Here is an 18,587-nt window from a genome sequence, read left to right on the forward strand (position 1 = left end):
GGCGCCCGGGCTCGGCGGCGCTGGCGGGGCGGGCCCCGGCTGTCCCCCCTGCGCGCCGCCCGGCGGTGGTACGGTCCGCTCGACTCGGGCCCGCAAGCGGCTACGGCTCCGTGCGCACGCGGGGCTGGGCAGGCGGGGCGGCTCGGGCGTCCGCTGCTGCTCCCGCCGCGGCGGCTGCTGCTCCTGCCGCTGCTCCGGCCCCTGCTGCTGCTGCCAGCTCCTCAGCCAGAGGGGAAAAGGAAAGGGCGGGGGGAGGGGGCAGGAGAGAGCGAGACGCTCAACGTGCGGGGCGGGCACGGGAAGGGGAGGGTGAGGGCGGTAGAAGTGCGCACGCGCGCCCAGAGAAGGGAAAGGGAATGGGAAGGGGAAGGGAGAGGAGGAGGGAGGGCAAAAAAAAAAAAAGAGGCGGTACCTGCCCACTTGGCACCGCCCTCACTTTTGAAAGAGCCGACGGGAGGGAGAGGGGGAAACTCAGGGCTAGGGGAGAGACGACCAATCAGGTGACAGCGCGAAATGCTTAGAGGACAATCCCCGCCCCGGAGGAGGTGGGGGCGGAGAGGTGGGACTATGCAAATGAGATGGCTCCCTCCCGCGTGCGCCTCAAGTCCCAGAGAGTGTCGAATTATCTGATTGGCTACACGTTTGGATTTGAGGGAGGAAATTCAATGAACTGGGGAAGTGGGAAACCCGGTAGGAAAAAAAAAAGGCTATTTTCCGCCTCCGCGAGCGCATGCGCAGGAGGGTGACTTGCACGTGTGAGCGCTAGTCGAGCTCTGTTTTATGAGGCTGGGCGGTGACGTTCGGAACCTTCCTTTGGCCCTGGTCCTTTACCACCTTTGGGAGGAGACTGAAGGGCACCCGATGGCTTCTGGGCTTAGTGTGGCTGCTTAAAATTGTTAACAGTGACTCGAATAAAAGTTATAAAGGGCACGTTTGTGCAGGATGGGTAGCAGGGGACAGCAGGAACAGGACCCAAAGAGGTCTGGACAGAGTTCCCTAGGAATCTAATAGGGTGATATAAAGATGATAAATTCGTTTGCTTGGCCTCAAATAATCGATCATCACAAGAACAGGATACAGGAAGCAGATTAGATAGCGTTGTGGCCGTCAGTCAAGCGTTTTATGGAACCCCAACCGAGGAGCGAAGTGCAGAATTTGCAGAAAGACAAGTTTAGGCTTGATGTCAAGAAAAGCTTCTTAATGAAGAAAACTACAAGAAAACAGAATGGACCCCGTCCTAAGGAAGAGATGGCTTTCCTCTCCTGGAAGGTCTTCTTAAAGCAGAGTCTAACAGACCACTTTCCCTCCGGTGTTTTCATGGGGGTGCCTTTTGGGTATATACTGAACCAGATAGCTACTGAAGTCCCTGCTAAAATTCATGGAGTCTGTGAAATTCATTATTCATTGGATTTCTGGTTAGTGCCTTGTATAGTGTATCCGTAGTCTCCGGAGATAGAATGTAAGCTCCTTGAGGGCAGGGATGGTTTCATTTTTTTGTTTTTTGTGTGCCCCCAGATTGTTGCATAGTGCCTTTGCACGTAGTAGGTGCTTAATAAATAGTGCTTGCTGATTGACCTGGAAAGAGCACTGGATTAGAAACGAGGAGTCTTGAGTTAAACGTTTATTAAGTGTTCTTTTGTGTTATACTGTGTGATATGCAATAAGAATACAAAAATGAACCGGTTCTTGCCCCCAGAGCTTACGCTGACATAGGCACACCTGGACCACTCACCAGCCTGTGCCCTTCAAAGCTTATATATAAGCAAGGTATATCTCACTCTTACCTCTGACCTTGGATAGCCCAGTTTATAGCAGGAAGCCGCATAGCCAGAATTTGAACTATAAGCTAGGTTTCCCCTGATCATAATATATACTTGAAATGTAAAATGTTATCTCCCTCAACCAGCTGATTCTAAACTCCAGGAGGATGGGGATTAAGTCTTTTTTAATTTTTCTATTCCTCCCCAATACAATGTGGGTATGTAATAAATGTTTGCCACAGAGGATGTTGGTCCGTTTTGGCATTTGGCCATGATTTGATTGGTTCTCGGTTACCAAAGAACTGAGCTACACCTTTTGGATCTATAAAGATCTACAAAGCTAAGATTTAGTCACTTAGCCTCTCCATAATGAACTACACATTCTTTAACTCAAATGAAATAACATCTATAAAGTGCTTTATAAACCTTAAAGCAATCTACAAATGCTAGCTATTGTTATTACTCAAAAGAAATTAGCTTAATACATTTTTTAACACAACAAATGTGTGGGTTTGTTTTACCTGACTATGCTTTTTAGTTATGAGGATGTGTTTTTCTTTTTTTTTATTATTTATGAGGATGGGGGAAATGAAGGGGAGAAAGGGTAGCTAACAATAGGCTTACCAAAAAAAGTCATTGTAGTTTTTTAACATACAGAAAAGAGTAAATTTAGAGGGAAATTGACAAGCAGAACCACTTTGAAAGTTATGCTGACTTTATTATACTTGTAAAAAGAATAAGAAAAGCAAGCTGAATCTAATAGAAATGTACATTTTCACATAATCCTTGGTTTCTGTTCTTTGTATATGAAAATGTTCCTTTGTCAGAATAAAAAATTAAAATTTGCAGAAAAAATTACAAAAGAGAGCTCGATCTAACAGTTCAAATAGGAAGAACCAATGCACGAATAATGCCTATTTTCAAAATGTGAGTGCAGTGAGATGGCAAAGACAATGAAATAAATATGTACAGACATTGCAGAGGGACATTGAGCTGGTTTGAGAATTGGCTAGGATGAAGGGATGGAGTGGGATGTGAAATTGAGCATTGCTTCCAACATTTGCTTTCAAGATGCTTCCTGGCACAAAGACCCATCTATTCTCAACTTCCTTCCACCATATTTCCAATGATGACCACATATAAGACATTCCTATAAGGGATATTTTACGTCTTACACTGAGGTAATAAATGTGTATCGTCAGCAAAGGGAGTGGGCCCATCACATTAAGGGAAATGAGGGATAGATATCACATTGGTAATCGAGTACCATGTTGGTAGCCACAAAACATAGCAAGACCTAGAGGAAAGAAGGCCTCCAGAAGTTGTTATAAATCATCTATGGAAAGATCTATGAAAGAACTTGGACAGAAATCACACTCAGAAGTTAAGGGTGGCTGATGATTCTCATCCCTGCCCTCAAGTTTATATTCTCCATTTTTTTTTCCAGTATACACCTATGAGGCCAAATCACCATCTCCTCCCAACCATTTATCATATCCAGTAACCCTGGGTGTGTCCCAAAATGCCCCAGGTCACTTCCCTCTGTGACACAATCATACCTCCCCGTGATGTTATAAAGTCACCCAGGCCTCCATCCTCCTAACATCTGAATTATCTTTAATCAGAGAGTTGACAGCCTTATTTGAAATAGCAGATAAAAAAGATAAATGAAAGTTGGTCCCGCCCCTTCATCAAGAGCTTAAAAGCCCAGAAGGAAAAATAAAAGACTGCACAAATAAGTACATTAAAGTGTTTTTCTCCCAGTCTTCTGTTCCCATCATCAGTGTAATGGGGGTGATTCAATCATTAGATTCATTCAACAATTCATCTATTAAGTGCCTACTATGTGCTAAGTGCTAGAGATACTGAGCCCCAAACAGTCTTTGACTTCAAGTAACTTACATTCTATTGGGGGAAAGAACAAGAATATAAGTGTATGCAAAAGATATAAAGTAAATACAAAGTCATTTAGGGGGAGGAAACTGGAGGGCTCCTGGAGAAGGTGGCGTTCATCTCTCGGGCATTTTCAGTCTCTCCCTTTGCCTGGTTCCTATCTGCCTCCAAGCTCTGGTATCCCATTCCTTATTTAACCCTGTTCTTCCTTGTCTAGCCAATGTCCTATCTCCCTCCTTCCTTTTAAAGGAAGAAAGGACTTAGTCACACACTGGATCCAAAGGATGATGAGGAGAGGAACGAATTGAAACATCCTTGGGGTCTGAAGAACAGTCAGAAATGTGGGATAATTAAGAACATGTTTAATTGGGGCTGGTGTTTATTGGGTGCTTTCAGGTCTGCAAAGTAGTTGACACCATCACTTCATTTGATAATCAGAATAACCTTGTATTTGTGGGTGTTCCCATTTATTTCCATTTTACAGATAAGGAAACCAAGTTCAGGGAGATTAACAGACTGACTCATGGTAAAGTATCAGAGGCAGGTTTCAAACCTTCCTGATTCCAGATGCAGTCCTCTTACTACTTACTATTCTGCTTGTGCAATTGGAGATACTGGGCAGCTGGAAATCTGCAACTATAATAATAGTTAGCATTTACATAGCACCTTAAGGTTACAAAGCACTTTACAAATATTGTCTCATTTTGTCCTCACAACAGCCTTGGTAGGTAGGTACTATTATTATCCCCATCTTACAGATGAAAAACTGAGGCAAATAGAGGTTAAATGCTTTGTTCAGGGTTATATAGCTAAGAAAGGGCTGAGGTAGGTTTGAACTAAGGTCTTCCTAACTTCCCAATTTCCTGGCAGCTATCTATCTGTTTGACTCCACACCTATAGAACAGGGGGGAAAATCAGGGATTGGGGATATGAATTTGGAAGTCATCTGAATGCATGTTGAAGATGGTGAGGGGAGAACATGCAGTAACAAAAGAGTATCTTTTGAAAACTCTGGGGCTGTCTGTGTGTTGAGTTGAATTATTTTGATCTTTGAAGTAATTTTAAAAATTTCGCCTATATAGTTCATTCTATTCCTTTCCCCACTGGGATTGAGGGGAAGGAGAGGTAGTTAGGTAAGTGATTAGAAAATAAAGTAGGTAGGATACACAAGTCATAAAGAGGCTCTCCAATGGGTTGAGAATTCGTTGAGGACCAAAAGGATTGCACCAATGGGGGCAGCTAGATGGTGAAGTGGATAGAGCACTGGCCCTGGAGTCAGGAGGACCTGAGTTCAAATCCGACTTCAGACCAAACACTTGACACTTAATAGCTGTGTGACCCTGGGCAAGTCACTTAACCCCAAATGCCTTAAAAAAAAAAAAATCCGGCCTCAGACACTTGAACCTTACTAGCTGTGTGAATCTGGGCAAGTCACTTAACCCCATTGCCTAGCCAAGAAAAAAAAAATGCTACATGGTGACTGGGGGTGCAGCAGAGGACACTTGTAGATGGGTGGACCAGTCAAGTCTACCTGCAGAAGGGGGTGCTTGATCTTAGTCTTCAAGGGAGGGAGGAGTTCAGAGGCAAAGAAGGGAGCCGAATTCCAGGAAATAGGGATAGACTGAGGAAAGGCTGGGAGAGGGGAAATAAAAGAGCAGATACTGAGGAGAAAGGCTGGAGGAAAAAAAAGGAATAAGCATTTTATTTAGTGCCTATAATGTACCAGGCACTTCATTTACTCCTCACAACAATACTGGGAGGTAGGTACTATTATTATCCTCATTTTACAGTTGAAGAAACTGAGGCAAACAGAAGTTAAGTGACTTGTCCAAGGTCACACAGCTAGTAAGTTTCTGAGGTCAGATTTGCACTCAGATTTTCCGGACACAAGGCCAAGCACTCTATCCACCTAGCTGCTACCTAGCACAAGATTCTTTTTGCACACAGCAGGCACTTAACAGATACTTGTTGGATGGGATTGAATATGAAGAATGGATGGTCAATAGTGTCAAATACCATGGCCTAGTCAAGGAAAATGAGAAACATTAAATAATTTCCAAAGATTAAAGAGCTCTGACTTTACCAATCCTTCATATGACTGTTGGATCTGGCTTTTGCTATATGGAGCCCATGGTAGAGGGAAAGAAACAGCATCTGCTTTGATGCAAAGTATATGTAACAACAAACATGTCATAATGGTTTTCTATTATATATATTTTGATTCAGCACATTTTTGGTGGCTCTTTTCACAGCCCTGTGATTTGCCACTATTTTTAGTCACCTCGTCTACTTGGGGGCTTTTTATCCACTTTTCTGGTCGTCTCTGGCTTCAAATCACTGACATTTCTGCCAGTGTTTTGGGACATTGTGCTATTTGTTGATCCTGGTGGAAGAAATGATTTTATGAGCCTAGGATCCCAAATGAAACTTATTTAAATCAGTTTTTATTGGGGTGAAGAACTTGACAATCATGACTTAAAATGAAATTTTTGCTGTAGCTACCCATTTTAGTGATTCATGCTCAAACTCCCATTGGTGTGTATAATAGATAATTCCAGGGAGTCTAATGGATATTGGCTTCTTAGCTTCCTCTACTACTGCCTACTGAAGAGTTCTTGGGCAGGAAGTTAAGGAGTCACTAATATCTATCATGGGATCAAGAGTGGGAAGGGATCCCAAACTATTCCTGCCCCTTCAGCCTACACATGAGGAAACTGAGGCTAAAGACCAGACAAGCAGTAAGTGGCAGAGTTGAAAACAGAATGCAGATCGTCTGATCCCCTCTCTAGGGTTACACTCACTATGCCACACTGCCTCCCACATGCTTCCTTTCTCCCCAAATACTTCTTTCACCTTAGAAGAATAGTCAAAGGAGAATTTTGGTTAAGATGACTGAGTGAAAGGTCTAAGAAGAGGAGTCCACCTCTCCCACATGGATTCCAGCAGAGATGTACAAAAGAGCTCCCCAGGACAAATAATGACCAAGGAATCCAAAGAGGAACAAGAGGGCAAACAACAGGTCAGCCTAGGATTGCACAAAAAGAGAGCCTATGGGGTGTAGGGAAGGGCCATGCCAGGAAAACCAGCCAGGGCTTGGAGCAGAGATGTTCCACACCGGAAGTCTGCAGCATTGTATGCCCCAGGGTCGAGGTGGGGCTGTCATCCCAGAGTGCTGGGTTGAGAAAGTTTCATGGTAGGGGTGGGGTGGGTAGTCAGAAATCCATAAGGCTTTGATCCAGGGCTCTGGAGAGGTCAGAAGTCCTTAGAACTTGGACCTGAGGTGTTCTAGAAGGCCCTGAAAACTGTAGTACTCTGAGCTTGGACGGTCTAACCGTGCCTTGAAAACTGCCAGCGCTGAAGATGCACTGGGAGATGTAGAAGCCAGTATCAGGAACCTAAAAAATTGAGGTCAGGACCACACAGGATCTAACTACCCCCATCTAAGAGTTCAGGAAGGGGTAGAATCTGGCCCTTCTACAAAGTCCCGAACAAAGAACTGAGGCTAGAGACTCCTATGTACAAAAATATTCACAGCAACACTTTTTGTTGAAGCAAAGAACTAGAAACCAATGGGGTGACCATCAACTGGGGAATGGGTGAACAAATTATGTTACATGAATCAATGGAAATGATGAAGAGAATGGATTAGAAGAAACCTGAGACAACTTGTATGACGTGATGGAGGGTGAAGTGAGTAGAATCACTGGAACAGTTTATGAAGTAACAAATATCCCCGTATTTTTGCCTTTCTTTATATTCTCATAGTCTAGCACAGTGCCTGGCACATTGTAGGCACATAATAAATGCTTGATGATGATGATGACCAGTAGCAAGAGCATTGTAAACAAAAACACATTGGAAGGACTCAAGAATTGATCTATGACTCCAGAGGACTGAGGGTCAAACATGCTTCCTAATACAGAGGTGATGGATTAGAGGTACCTTTTTTTTATATGCTGTCAATGTATAGATTTGTTTTGCTTAATCATGATTATTTGTTACCTGTGAAAGGCTTATTATTTTATTATTATTATTATTATTATCATTATTAGAGATAGGCTTAGGAGGAAAGAGAGGAGGATAATGTCAAAAAATAGAAGGAAAGATATAAAAGAGGATCGTTGGAGCTTTTTAAAAAAATGAGCAGAAGTGAATATAAGGGAATTCAGAAGGAAGTTTAGATAAGCAATAGAGTTTTGAAACTAACATGTTGAATTTGTGATATGCTTAAAAAATAAGCTGTGTATAAGAGAGGTGTGGTTTCATACACAATCCTCTTTTTTGTAGAAGAAAATGTTCAGATTTGTTGGTCTTTGTAAGTTTAGAAGAAAAAATAATTTTAAAAAATAATTGAATAGCCTTTCTGGAAATGGCTAGAAGACTTTTCCCAACTAAACCACAGGATGGAAAAATAAAGGTACAATTCATAGGATCATAGATGTTGAGCTACAAGGGATCTTGAAAGCATCCAGTCTAACCTTGTCATTTTACAGATGAGGAAAAATAAATCGATCTAATTCATAACATTACATATTGCCTTGTATATGCTAATACACCAATATAAACACCTTGCTCTTCGGGGTGTATGTGGGTGGGGAAAGGGATAGAGAGACCAAAACAGCCAGGACTTAAGCAGGTCTCTTCTAGGCTGTCAGTTCACCAAGGCTTTGCCCTTTTCCTCTGGCAAAATCAAGGACAGTCCTCAATCTGTCATCTCCTTCAACCCCAGGGACTTTGTAATCCCTTCAAGTTGGACTGCAACGTGCCTGAGAAGAGAGGGTAGGCAAGGTCAAGAACGTCATTGGGAGGTAGGCTGCTTAAAGAATGGAGATTTCTGGAAATCTGGAATCCAGATTCGTACCCGGCCCTATTCTGCACTGCTCTGACACCTGGTGATTTGGGGAATTTCCCCTCTTGCTCACCTGAAAGGAATGTAATACCTGCCAACCAAAGCATGCTGGTAAACAGGATGCCTCCAATTAGACATCTAATTTGTACCTCCCTGGGCCTCAGTTTCCTCATCTACAAAATGAGAGAGTTGGACTTAAAGGAAACTAAATCCTTTCCAGCTGCAGAACCGGTGCTCATATAGCATTAAAGTCCCTTCTAGCTTATTCAACCAAATTGAAATAAATTAATGTAGCATAAGTAAAGTGTATGAGACATGTTTCAAACCAAAATAGTATGTACCTACTACACACATGCCACTGTGCTATGTGGTGGGGCTGCAAAGATGAACAACATCACAGCCCCTGCCTTCAGGGAGCTTCCATTGTTTACGGAGAATAAAACATGCACCCCAATGTGTATAAAACAAGAGTACGATGGAGCCAAGGAAAGCCCCAATCAATATAAGGAAGGAGAGAACACCTTTAATTGGGAGAAGAAAAGGATTTAATGAGTATAGAGGAGGAGGGAATGAATTCTAGATATTGGGAGGACCTTTGTGATGTCCAAAGAGCAGGATGAGATCAGTCTGACCAAATGGAAAAGAGCACGAATGTAAAATAACCTTATATGAAGGAAATTAGGTTGGTGCTTTAAATGATGCTCTAAGGAGATTGTGGACCAGTGGTCTCCAATGTGGGAACCTGTGGCCTGACAGCGAGGTTGTGTGATCAGCCAGTAGAAGGATGGTAAGATGGCGGCATCCCACCCTTCCAACAACAGTCAGTGATAGCCAGCTATGAGATGAAGCTTGTTACCAACGTGATCACACCTATTCTACTCCTCCAGCATCTCCCTGCCTGACTCTGCTCTGCTCTCCCTTCCCCCGTTCACCCTCTAAGCTACGTTCCTGTTTTAGCCCCTTGCTCTTTCCTGAGAGAGCTCTGGTGGCCTCCAGTCTCCCTTTTTGTTGTGGAGGGACAGAGTAATTCGTACAGGAAGAGCAAGCAGGGATGGATGAAGTTCCCATTACATCTTGTAAGTACGTATATTGTTTATATATGGACTATGCTATCTTTATATATGTAGTATAACATATACATATATCATGTAAGTTATATATGTTTGTACATGTTAGGTATGTGTTATATGTATATATGTCTATGTTGTGTATATTATGTGTTTGCATGTATGTTATATATGTATGTGTATATATTATATATACATGTATGTATACACACGAACATAAAATGTTCTAAAATTTTTTTGCTGATAGGGTGGATGACCAAAAACATTTGGAGACCATTACGATAGACAAAGGGAACCAATGAACACCTATGTGCAGAGGAGTGACGTGGTGAGACCGGAGCCTTCTGAATAAAGTTTTGGTAGCTTGTGGATGACTAATTGGTTAGGGGAAAGACTGGAGGTAGGGAGATAAGTTTGGACGCCATTACAATAATCCAGGAGAAAAGGGACAATAGCCTGTATGAGATTAGGGAAAATGGAAATCAAGAGGAAAGCAACGCCTGTGGGCAAGTCCAGAGATGACTGGACTTGTCAGCTAATTGGGTGTGGGAGATGGGGGTAGAGTAGGGAAGAGTCAATGATGACTGGGTTTTTGGACTTGAGTAACTGAAAGAGGGGTGGTACCATAAGAAAAAAATAGGGACCTTGGGAGAAGGAGCAAGTTCAGAGAGTGAACTGACTACATTGACTCAGGACGTGTGAAGTTCGAAGGGAGCCTGAAGCTCAGCAACATTAGAGATGAGATAGACAGCCAACAGAGATGGAGTTGGGAGTCATCCGTCTAGGAGCGACAACTGAACTCAGAAGAATAGAGAAGATCACAGGAGAAAATGCAGAGAAAGAGGAGGGCCTAAGATGGGGCCTTGGGGAACACGCATGTGTAAGAGATGGAGGAGGAAGATGAACCATGGGAAGTGACTAAATATGAGCAGTCAGACAGGTGGGAGGAGAACCGGGAGAGAACAGTGTCATGGAAACTAAGGGATAAGAGAACATACAGGTAGAGAGTACAACCCACAGTTTGGGTCAAATGCTGCAGAAAGGTCAGGAAGTATGAGGATTGCCAAAAGGCCATTGGATTTAGAAATGAAGACTATTAGTGATCTTTGGGGGCAGCTAGGTGGCACAGTGGATAGAGCACTAAGCATGGAGTCAGGAAGACCCAAGTTCAAATCTGACCTCAGACACTTACTAGCTGTGTGACGCTGAGCAAATCATTTAACCCTGGTTGCCTCAGTTTCCTCATCTGTAAAATGAACTGGAGAAGGAAATAGCAAACCACTCCTGTATCTTTGCTAAGAAAACCCAAAAGGGGTCATGGAAAGTCAGACGCCACTGAAAGAACCAAATAATATCACAAGTGATATTTGAGAGAGCAGTTTCATTAGAGGAGTGGGTGTGGAGGTGGATTGAAAAGGATTAAGTTGGTGTACAGAAAGTGGAAGCAGGGTATAGAGATCACTTTTTCTAGTACTTTATCAGTGGGGGAGGGAAGGAGAGAAGGAGAGAGAGGGAGAGAGGGAGAGAGGGGGAGAGAGAGAGAGATCTGACGATGAGGGCACGGCAGGGTGAAGGGAAGGTTGTTTGGGAGGTTTGATCAGGTTTTTAGGCAGTGAAAGAGCCTGAAGATATCGTGGGATTAAAGATGAAAAGAGGGAGTGAATGATGGGTGGGGCAGACTCCTGAAGGAGAGAGTACAGGCAGGGACTGAGGACCCAAGTAGAGGAATTAGCCTTGGCCAGAAGACAAACCATCTCATCCTCTGAGACCAGAGCAAAGGAGCAGAGAGTAGGTGAAGATGTAGATGGGCTTTGAGGAGTAGAGAACAGGAGATGGGATGATGACATCTGTCTATTGGTCTCTTCCATACTCCCTCTCAGTCATTCTTAGCACTCCCCCCACCTTCGCCTCCCGTGGCTCAGGGCTGGGAAGAGGAAGGAGGCACAGCAGACAGAAAGCCCTCCCCATCAGGTGGTGATGGGGACCCCGCTCCTTTTGCTCCCCTAGTGCTCTCAACCTTCCACATCCTTTCTTTTAAAAATCTCTTTAAAAGAAAGGTTTCTGATGGCCTCTACCTTAATATAACACTCATGATTGAATATAATTTATCCCATCCTCTCCCCAGTGAGCTTTCCCTTGTAACACTTTTTAAGAAGCCACATTTCAACAACCTATCGGCTGCCTCCAACCCCCTTTAAGTGAGCCAAAGATTCACTCTCCTCATTGCAGGGCAGATCTAGGGCTGACTGGTAGGTTGGGTGGTCATCTGAGGGATCCCAATTCAACGTCGATTCTCTAGACTCATGACTTCATTTGTGTGGGGAGCTTCCAGTGGGGCTACTCCTACCCATGCAGATCAAGTATTAAGCATTTATTAAACACTTACTGCATCCCACCCACTGTATTAAACACTGGGAATAATACAAATGCAAGCAGAAAGACAGTCCCTACCCTTCAGGAGCTTACATGCTAGTAGGGAAGACAACACATAAAAAGCAGCTGAATATTGGAGTGGGGGAAAGGAGAAGAAGAGGAATAAAGTACCTGCTTGGGGCATAATGGAGAAACTCTGGAGAGTAAGGAGAGGAACAGAGAGGAATGGCCTGGGATGGCCTGAGCACCTTCCTTAAAACGCAAGAGGAACCAAGCAATCAGAGGAAGGGGCGGGGAATGACTTTCCAGAATGAGGAAGCTGCAGGGGCAGAGTGAAATTCCACAGTGTAGAGTCAGCTGTGGCGTGGTGGAGAAAGTCCAGACAGAGACAAAGACCACCAGCTGGTTTGCAACAGTTAGGAGGCTGCTTGGGAAACTGAAAAGTTCAACGAACAGCCTTTGACCACACAGCCAGTACTCACGGAGGCACCTAGGTCATCCTGACTTGGCCAGTCCTATGGCGTCTTTCCTGGAGTGTCTGTGATAATCTTCTTAACCCATGATTAATTAGCTAACAGCTGGTAACCAACTATTTGCCCAACCTTGGCAGGAGATTGATTAAAGTAGTTTGTTGACACTGTGATGACCCCGAAATCACCAGTAGCCTGCTGACCTCCTTGTCCTTTAGTCTAGAAGATTTGGTTCATACGATTTGGAGACTTGCTTCGAATTGGCAGAAGCCATCACAAGAGGAAGGATTTGGAGCTGACTTGGGATGGTTTCACCCTGTAGCTATTCCTCTTGCTGGTGATGGCCGCACCACTGGGGTTTCTGGGTACCCATGTTACATTTTGGTTCTTTGGGAATCAAAAGTATACAAAAATCATGCAATAATGCCTTTTTATTTGCATTGATATATGTACAGACTTGTAAATCAACTCAACAAAATAATATAAAACAACGATCTCTATATGATAATCTGAATAACAATTAATTGTAAGACCTGAACAAATGATACACATCTCTCAACAGAGGTCAATCCTCCAGGATCTCTTTTCCTCCAGCTAACTCCAAAGTCATCCCAAGCCTTCAGCATGCCCCAAGAGCGATCCGAGAATCACAGGTTTGGGAGGTAGAAGGGACCTTAGAAACTGCCCAATCCAACCCTTTCGTTTTGCAAGTTGCTTTGGTATCTTCAAGACAATTCATAGGTCTTCAGAGGATTCAGGCCTGGAGGAAACCTTAGCAATTATTGAGATTACTACTATTATTTACAGAGAAAGAAAATGAAACCCAGAGAGGGGAAATGGCTCCCCTACACCCACCCCAATCCATCCCAGGGCCCATAGATATGTATGACCTTCTTGTATGCATTGGCAGGTAGTAAGGGTTCTTATGCCCCAGTTGGCCTTGGAGAAGAGATGAGAAAATGTACTTCCTTTTCTTCTTTGAGGAAAAGGGGACTCCATGGCATTATCAGAATAGATCAACTTGCTGGTTAGTTTCAATGAAATGCTTTTTATTCTCTTTCTTTTTAATTTATTTTATAAGCAATATATTGCTAGTTGAGGGAAATATCTAGAAATGAAGATAATATGAAAAAGATATTGATAATTTTTCAAATGAGAGGGGCAAACAAGGTGCCATATGAGGTACAAGAGAGAAAGCTTACTAGAAGGGAGGCAGGGGAGGTTTCCTGGAGGAAATAGCGCTTTAGTTGGGCTTTATAGGTTGGGTAAGATTTCAGAAAATGTTGGAAGTGTTTCAGGCACAAGGAAGAATGTAAGCCAATGTAAGAAGGCAGGAAATTTGGGTATATGTTGGGAGGCAGTGGGAGGATGTTAGGCTAGAGTCAAATTGAAAAGTAGGCATAACATAGCTAAAGACCAATCAACCGGTATTTATTAATCACTTAGTATGTGCACATACAATGAATGAAACAATCTCTATTCATAAGAAGGTTGCATTTTAATTATCTAATAATAATAATATCTAATGATATGCCCTTGATCACTTTTTTAAACAATAACAATCCGTCTTTTTTAGAAGTTTGACATTTTCCTTTCTTTCAAATATTTTGAGAATTAATCTCTCAACACCCTCAAAACTGTGTCATCTCTGCATCCTCTGTGCCTATTTAGTCTAATCCAACTGATCTCTCCATCTTTGTTTTCTTCCATTTCTGCTATCTCATGCAATACCTCAAGGATTGTACTGTGGGAGTCCAAATATGACAGCGTCATTGTCAGTGATGAGGAGAAGAGTGTGTTAGGGAAATTTGGACAGATCTTCTCCATTTTTTACCTGTTTATTGTCCTTCTTCAAGTGTCTTCCCTTAATGCCCTTGGGATGATCCCACTAAATTGGGTCCTTCACCAAGCTTTCTATAAACTTGTTCTCTCCTCAACTGCTTCTCTCCTTTCCCTAAAACCATACAAAAGGCCACCAGCATTGCCTTTTAACTGCCATATTTCTATGCCTGGCAAGGAGATCAATTGTTTGCTGCCTGAAGTGATGCTTAGGTTCTTCTGGTCTCCTTGTGGCAAGTGATTTTCATTGGTTGGGAAATGGTGCCCATCTGGGGCAAAAAATAAATACTAAAAAAAAATAAAATCCCATAATATAATTATAACATGAATTCATTTAAAATTCTTTTTTTGTACTGATATGTTTTATTTTCATGCAACAATCACTCTTGGAAAGTGGAGAGAGATTCAGCAGGGAATGCAGGTCCACAGGACACTTTTGTTGCTGTTGCGCTGAATTGAGTGCACACTTTTAATAAAACCCAAAGTGTGAGTAATGGAAGTTGACATGTTCAGTCTTCTTTTATGTTCTTTGTTTAAATATTCATGTTTCTTGATATTTGATGAATTCATAATAAAAAGGAATTTTTTTTTTTTTTTGGCTAGGCAATGGGGTCAAGTGATTTGCCCAGGGTCACACAGCTAGTAAGTGTCAAGTATCTGAGACTGGATTTGAATTCAGGTCTTCCTGAATCCAGGGCCAGTACTCTATCCACTGCACCATCTAGCTGCCCTATAAAAAGGAAATTCTTTAAAAAACTACTCCCCAATAAACAATTCCTATCCAATACCTTCCAGTATCCAGAAAAGGAGTTAAGCAACACTGTCTTATACAGTAATCGACACTAACAGCAATGGAATTGCATGCCTGTGGTTTCCATTTGTTCACGGTAATCAACTGTGTTTTAATGTCGGGCCTTTGGGAGCTACCATTGCCTTTGTATTTGAAGATAACTTGATTATACAGATGAGGCCTATACTTACTGGTTTCTATAGGGTGTCTCAAAAGTCCTAGTGCAAAAAAAAAAAAGTCCTAGTGCAGTCTGAAGTCTGGGCCTGGAGGCAAGTCCTACTCGAATATTACACTGGTATTGAGTGAGGCAACTTGATGTAGTAAGTAGAAAGTTGACCTTGGAGCCAGTTGGTTCAGACCTGGATTCAAGTCTCGTCTTTGACCGTGTGACCCTGGGCAAATCACTTTAAGCTTAAGCTATACTAAGACTTTTGAGGTCCCCTATATAGGCCAGGGGTTCTTGACCTTTTTTATGTCATGGACCCCTTTGGTAGGCTGGTGAAACCTTCTCAGAATAATGGTTTGTTGCCTAGATTTATAATTGAAGGACATGCTGAATTTCAGTTAGAGGTTAGTGAAAATAAAGACTTTTTTTTTCCATCCTAAGTTCATGGATACCCCTGCAATCTACCCACAAACCCCTGGTTCATGGGCCCCAGGGTAAGAATCCCTGACCTTTAAACTATTTTGTATGACAAATTAGTTTACACAGTCTATAGAATGTGAGAGATTACAGATCTCTCCTGGGCATGTGCAGACTGTCTCATGTGTGGTTTGCCCACAGTCTGCTATATCCATGCCAAGGTCCTTTCAGCCTTACTCGCATGGGAGACCCTGGAGAGCGAGGTTGGGGGCCCAATGCTATTTCAGCTTACAATATGCTGTATTGTGTGTACATACATGGGAAGCAGGTCCTAAGACAGTCTCTGAATGGCACTTGGTGCATCCCTGGGACATTGGACACCGTCCTTGAATTCCACTCTTTATCATTTCGACAGAGAGTAGAAATATCTAAGGAAATTCCCTTGGCAGCCCTGGAAAACCAGTGTGGACAGCACCTCGGCCTTGGCCTTTATTCCTAATCAGACCAGTAGACTGAGCTTTTCTTACTACTTGAACCTCTTTTTCTTAGGACACCATTTTCTGACTTCCTGACTTACGCCTATGTTATCAGGCTTTCCTGCTCAAGTAACATTTCGGGAATGTGAAATATCCTATATCACTATATAAGGACTAGGGACTAGACATGAGATTTCATTACTATAGAGATGTCCTAGGTGAGGAAGCTCCATCTACCAAAGCAGATCAGCACCTTTTTTGTAACTTAAAATTCAAGAGATTTGCCTTGAGCTCCAAGAGGTTAAGTGACTTGCCCAGGGTCACACAGCCAGTGTGTGTCAGCAAAGGGGGGCCTTGAACCCCAGTCTGAGCCAGTTGACTCCAAGACCAACTCTCTGTCCACTATACCAAGGTGCCTCACTATGTACTGTTGTAATATCCATACAAGGCTTACCTCCAGGCCCAGGACCCCTGAGGAAGAGCAGGAGGGTATGTATCATTGCATATGAGACATATATTTTAAACAGACACTTGTATGAACAGAAAAGATGGGTTGGTCAGGTAGAGTAACAGCAGATGAGTCATCAGACTGCATTTGCATTTATTTAATATCAAGAAATCCAGAGGAAGGATCCTAGGTGGATGCCCCAGGAAGACAGAGGTATACTTTGCCTGACATGCTTTTTAGGCATTTTAACCAGGATCTTCACAATTTCTGATGACGCACAATGTCCCTGACATCTATCTATTTCCATTTCACAGAGGGTAAAGTAGAGGCCAAGAGATGAGTCATCCTTCAAAATACCATGTACAATAGCTATGCGTCAAAGATGGCTTAGATGAAGCCCTGTTTGGGTGTGGGAAGATGGACTGGATGACGTGGGATGCTAGGATGTCCAATTTGGAAGGACCTTAGACCAATTCCCTCATTTTACAAATGAGGAGACTGAGGCCCATTCCCATGTCTCTCCAGTCCAGTGCTGTCTGTAGCAGGCTGAACCATCCCCAGAAGAGTCAGGAGTAAAACACATGCCTCTATTCCTGGTAATGAGTTTTCCATGCCAGGATCATGTTTTTAAACACCATTCTTTCCTTTAAATTTAGGGTTAGCTCCAAATTCCTTCAATCTTAATGATTTCTCCAGACTGTAATTTGGAAATGGAGGGGAAGGAGAAGGCAGAAGAAATTGTGATTCCTGGATTGTTGCAACTCCCTTGCAAAGAAAGGGATTGACAATGGGGTGAATCCAATTAAACCACCTAGTCCTCCTTAGAACCTCAAAGGAATGTCATGTGTCTACTGAGAGTGAAAGGAATGTGCTGTCACAAGACCTGAGTCTGACTCCTGGTTGCCATGCTTACAGGGTGACCACAGGCCTCTCCCTTCACCTCTCCACAGTTCAATGTGAGTCATAGGGTCCTCGACTTGAAGCTGGCAGGCACCTCAGAGATGATCTCATCTATCCCTCCCCTCTTCATTTTGCAGATGAGTAAACTGAAACTCAAAGATGTGAAAATGACTGGCTCCAAGTCACACAGGCAGTAAAGCAGCAGTGAGCCTTAGTCGCTTCATCCGTAAAATGGGAATAATAATTACAATCCTGACGGGGTACAGGCCCAAGGCTAGACCTTTTCCCCTTACCCCAAAAAGAATTTGGGTCTTATTTGGGCCCGAGGGAACCCTGCTTTGGACTCTCCTTGAATTCTCCCACTTGGTCAAGGAAGTCTCTAGCAGTCACCTGAGGCTATGGTCCTATCAACTGGTCTTTCCTTATTGGGGTGTGCCCAATCTCCCAATTCTGTTACCCTTAATTTAGCACAGTCCTCCATTGTCTGTTACCTCCAGATAGCCTCCAGCCACTTCTCACTCTTGTTCCTGTCTAAATCCCATTCTACCTCCTAGCCACTCCCACCCAGATCCTCCCTAGACCCCTCCTCCAGCCACCCCAAACTACTTGGTCACTCCTAGATCCCTTCCACAGTCTTTCTGTATATAAGGTCCATCTTACCTCCATTAAGGGGCTCTAATTCTTAAAATCTGGCCAATGACTGAGACTTGCTCAAGCCTGCTTGTCATCAGGAGCGTCACAAGTGTTCAAATTCCTTAAGAGTCTGGCCAATATGACACATCTTTAATAAACCTTGTTTTTGGCTGAAAGAAGGCTCCGGTCAAATTCATTCAAGCAGGACCCGCGACTCTTGCTCTCAATATTTCTGGGTCCCAGCGCCCCTAAACCTCAACATTTCTACCTCCCTTACAGGGTTGTTGGAGGAAATTGCCCCACCATCATTAAAGTAGCATATAAATGTGATTTATTGCTGTCATTGAGCTAACACTCTCTGAGTGTCTACAGGGCACTGCTTCAAGGTCAGGACTCTGTTACAGGTTACCTCTTTTTTTTTTTTTTTAAAGTTTCCCACGTAGCACAGGGTTGAATAAACTGAACAGTGGGCTTTAGAAAAACTGTTGTTGATGTGATGGTGTAGT

General features: G+C 43.1%; 1 protein-coding gene across 1 annotated transcript in view; it reads right to left on the bottom strand.

Moving 5' to 3' along the window:
- BFSP2 (beaded filament structural protein 2) overlaps positions 1-18,587 on the bottom strand; it is a 119,329-nt gene that overhangs the window by 809 nt on the left and 99,933 nt on the right. Inside the window, exons 8-9 of the mRNA XM_027871935.1 lie at positions 413-477; positions 6-217 (exon numbers count right to left, since the gene is read on the bottom strand). Of these exons, the coding sequence (XP_027727736.1) occupies positions 6-217; positions 413-477 (277 nt within the window). The remainder of the gene's footprint in view (positions 1-5; positions 218-412; positions 478-18,587) is intronic.

The sequence above is a fragment of the Vombatus ursinus genome, unplaced genomic scaffold, assembly GCF_900497805.2.
Source record: "Vombatus ursinus unplaced genomic scaffold, bare-nosed wombat genome assembly UNPS02014799.1, whole genome shotgun sequence".
Lineage (NCBI taxonomy): Eukaryota > Metazoa > Chordata > Mammalia > Diprotodontia > Vombatidae > Vombatus > Vombatus ursinus.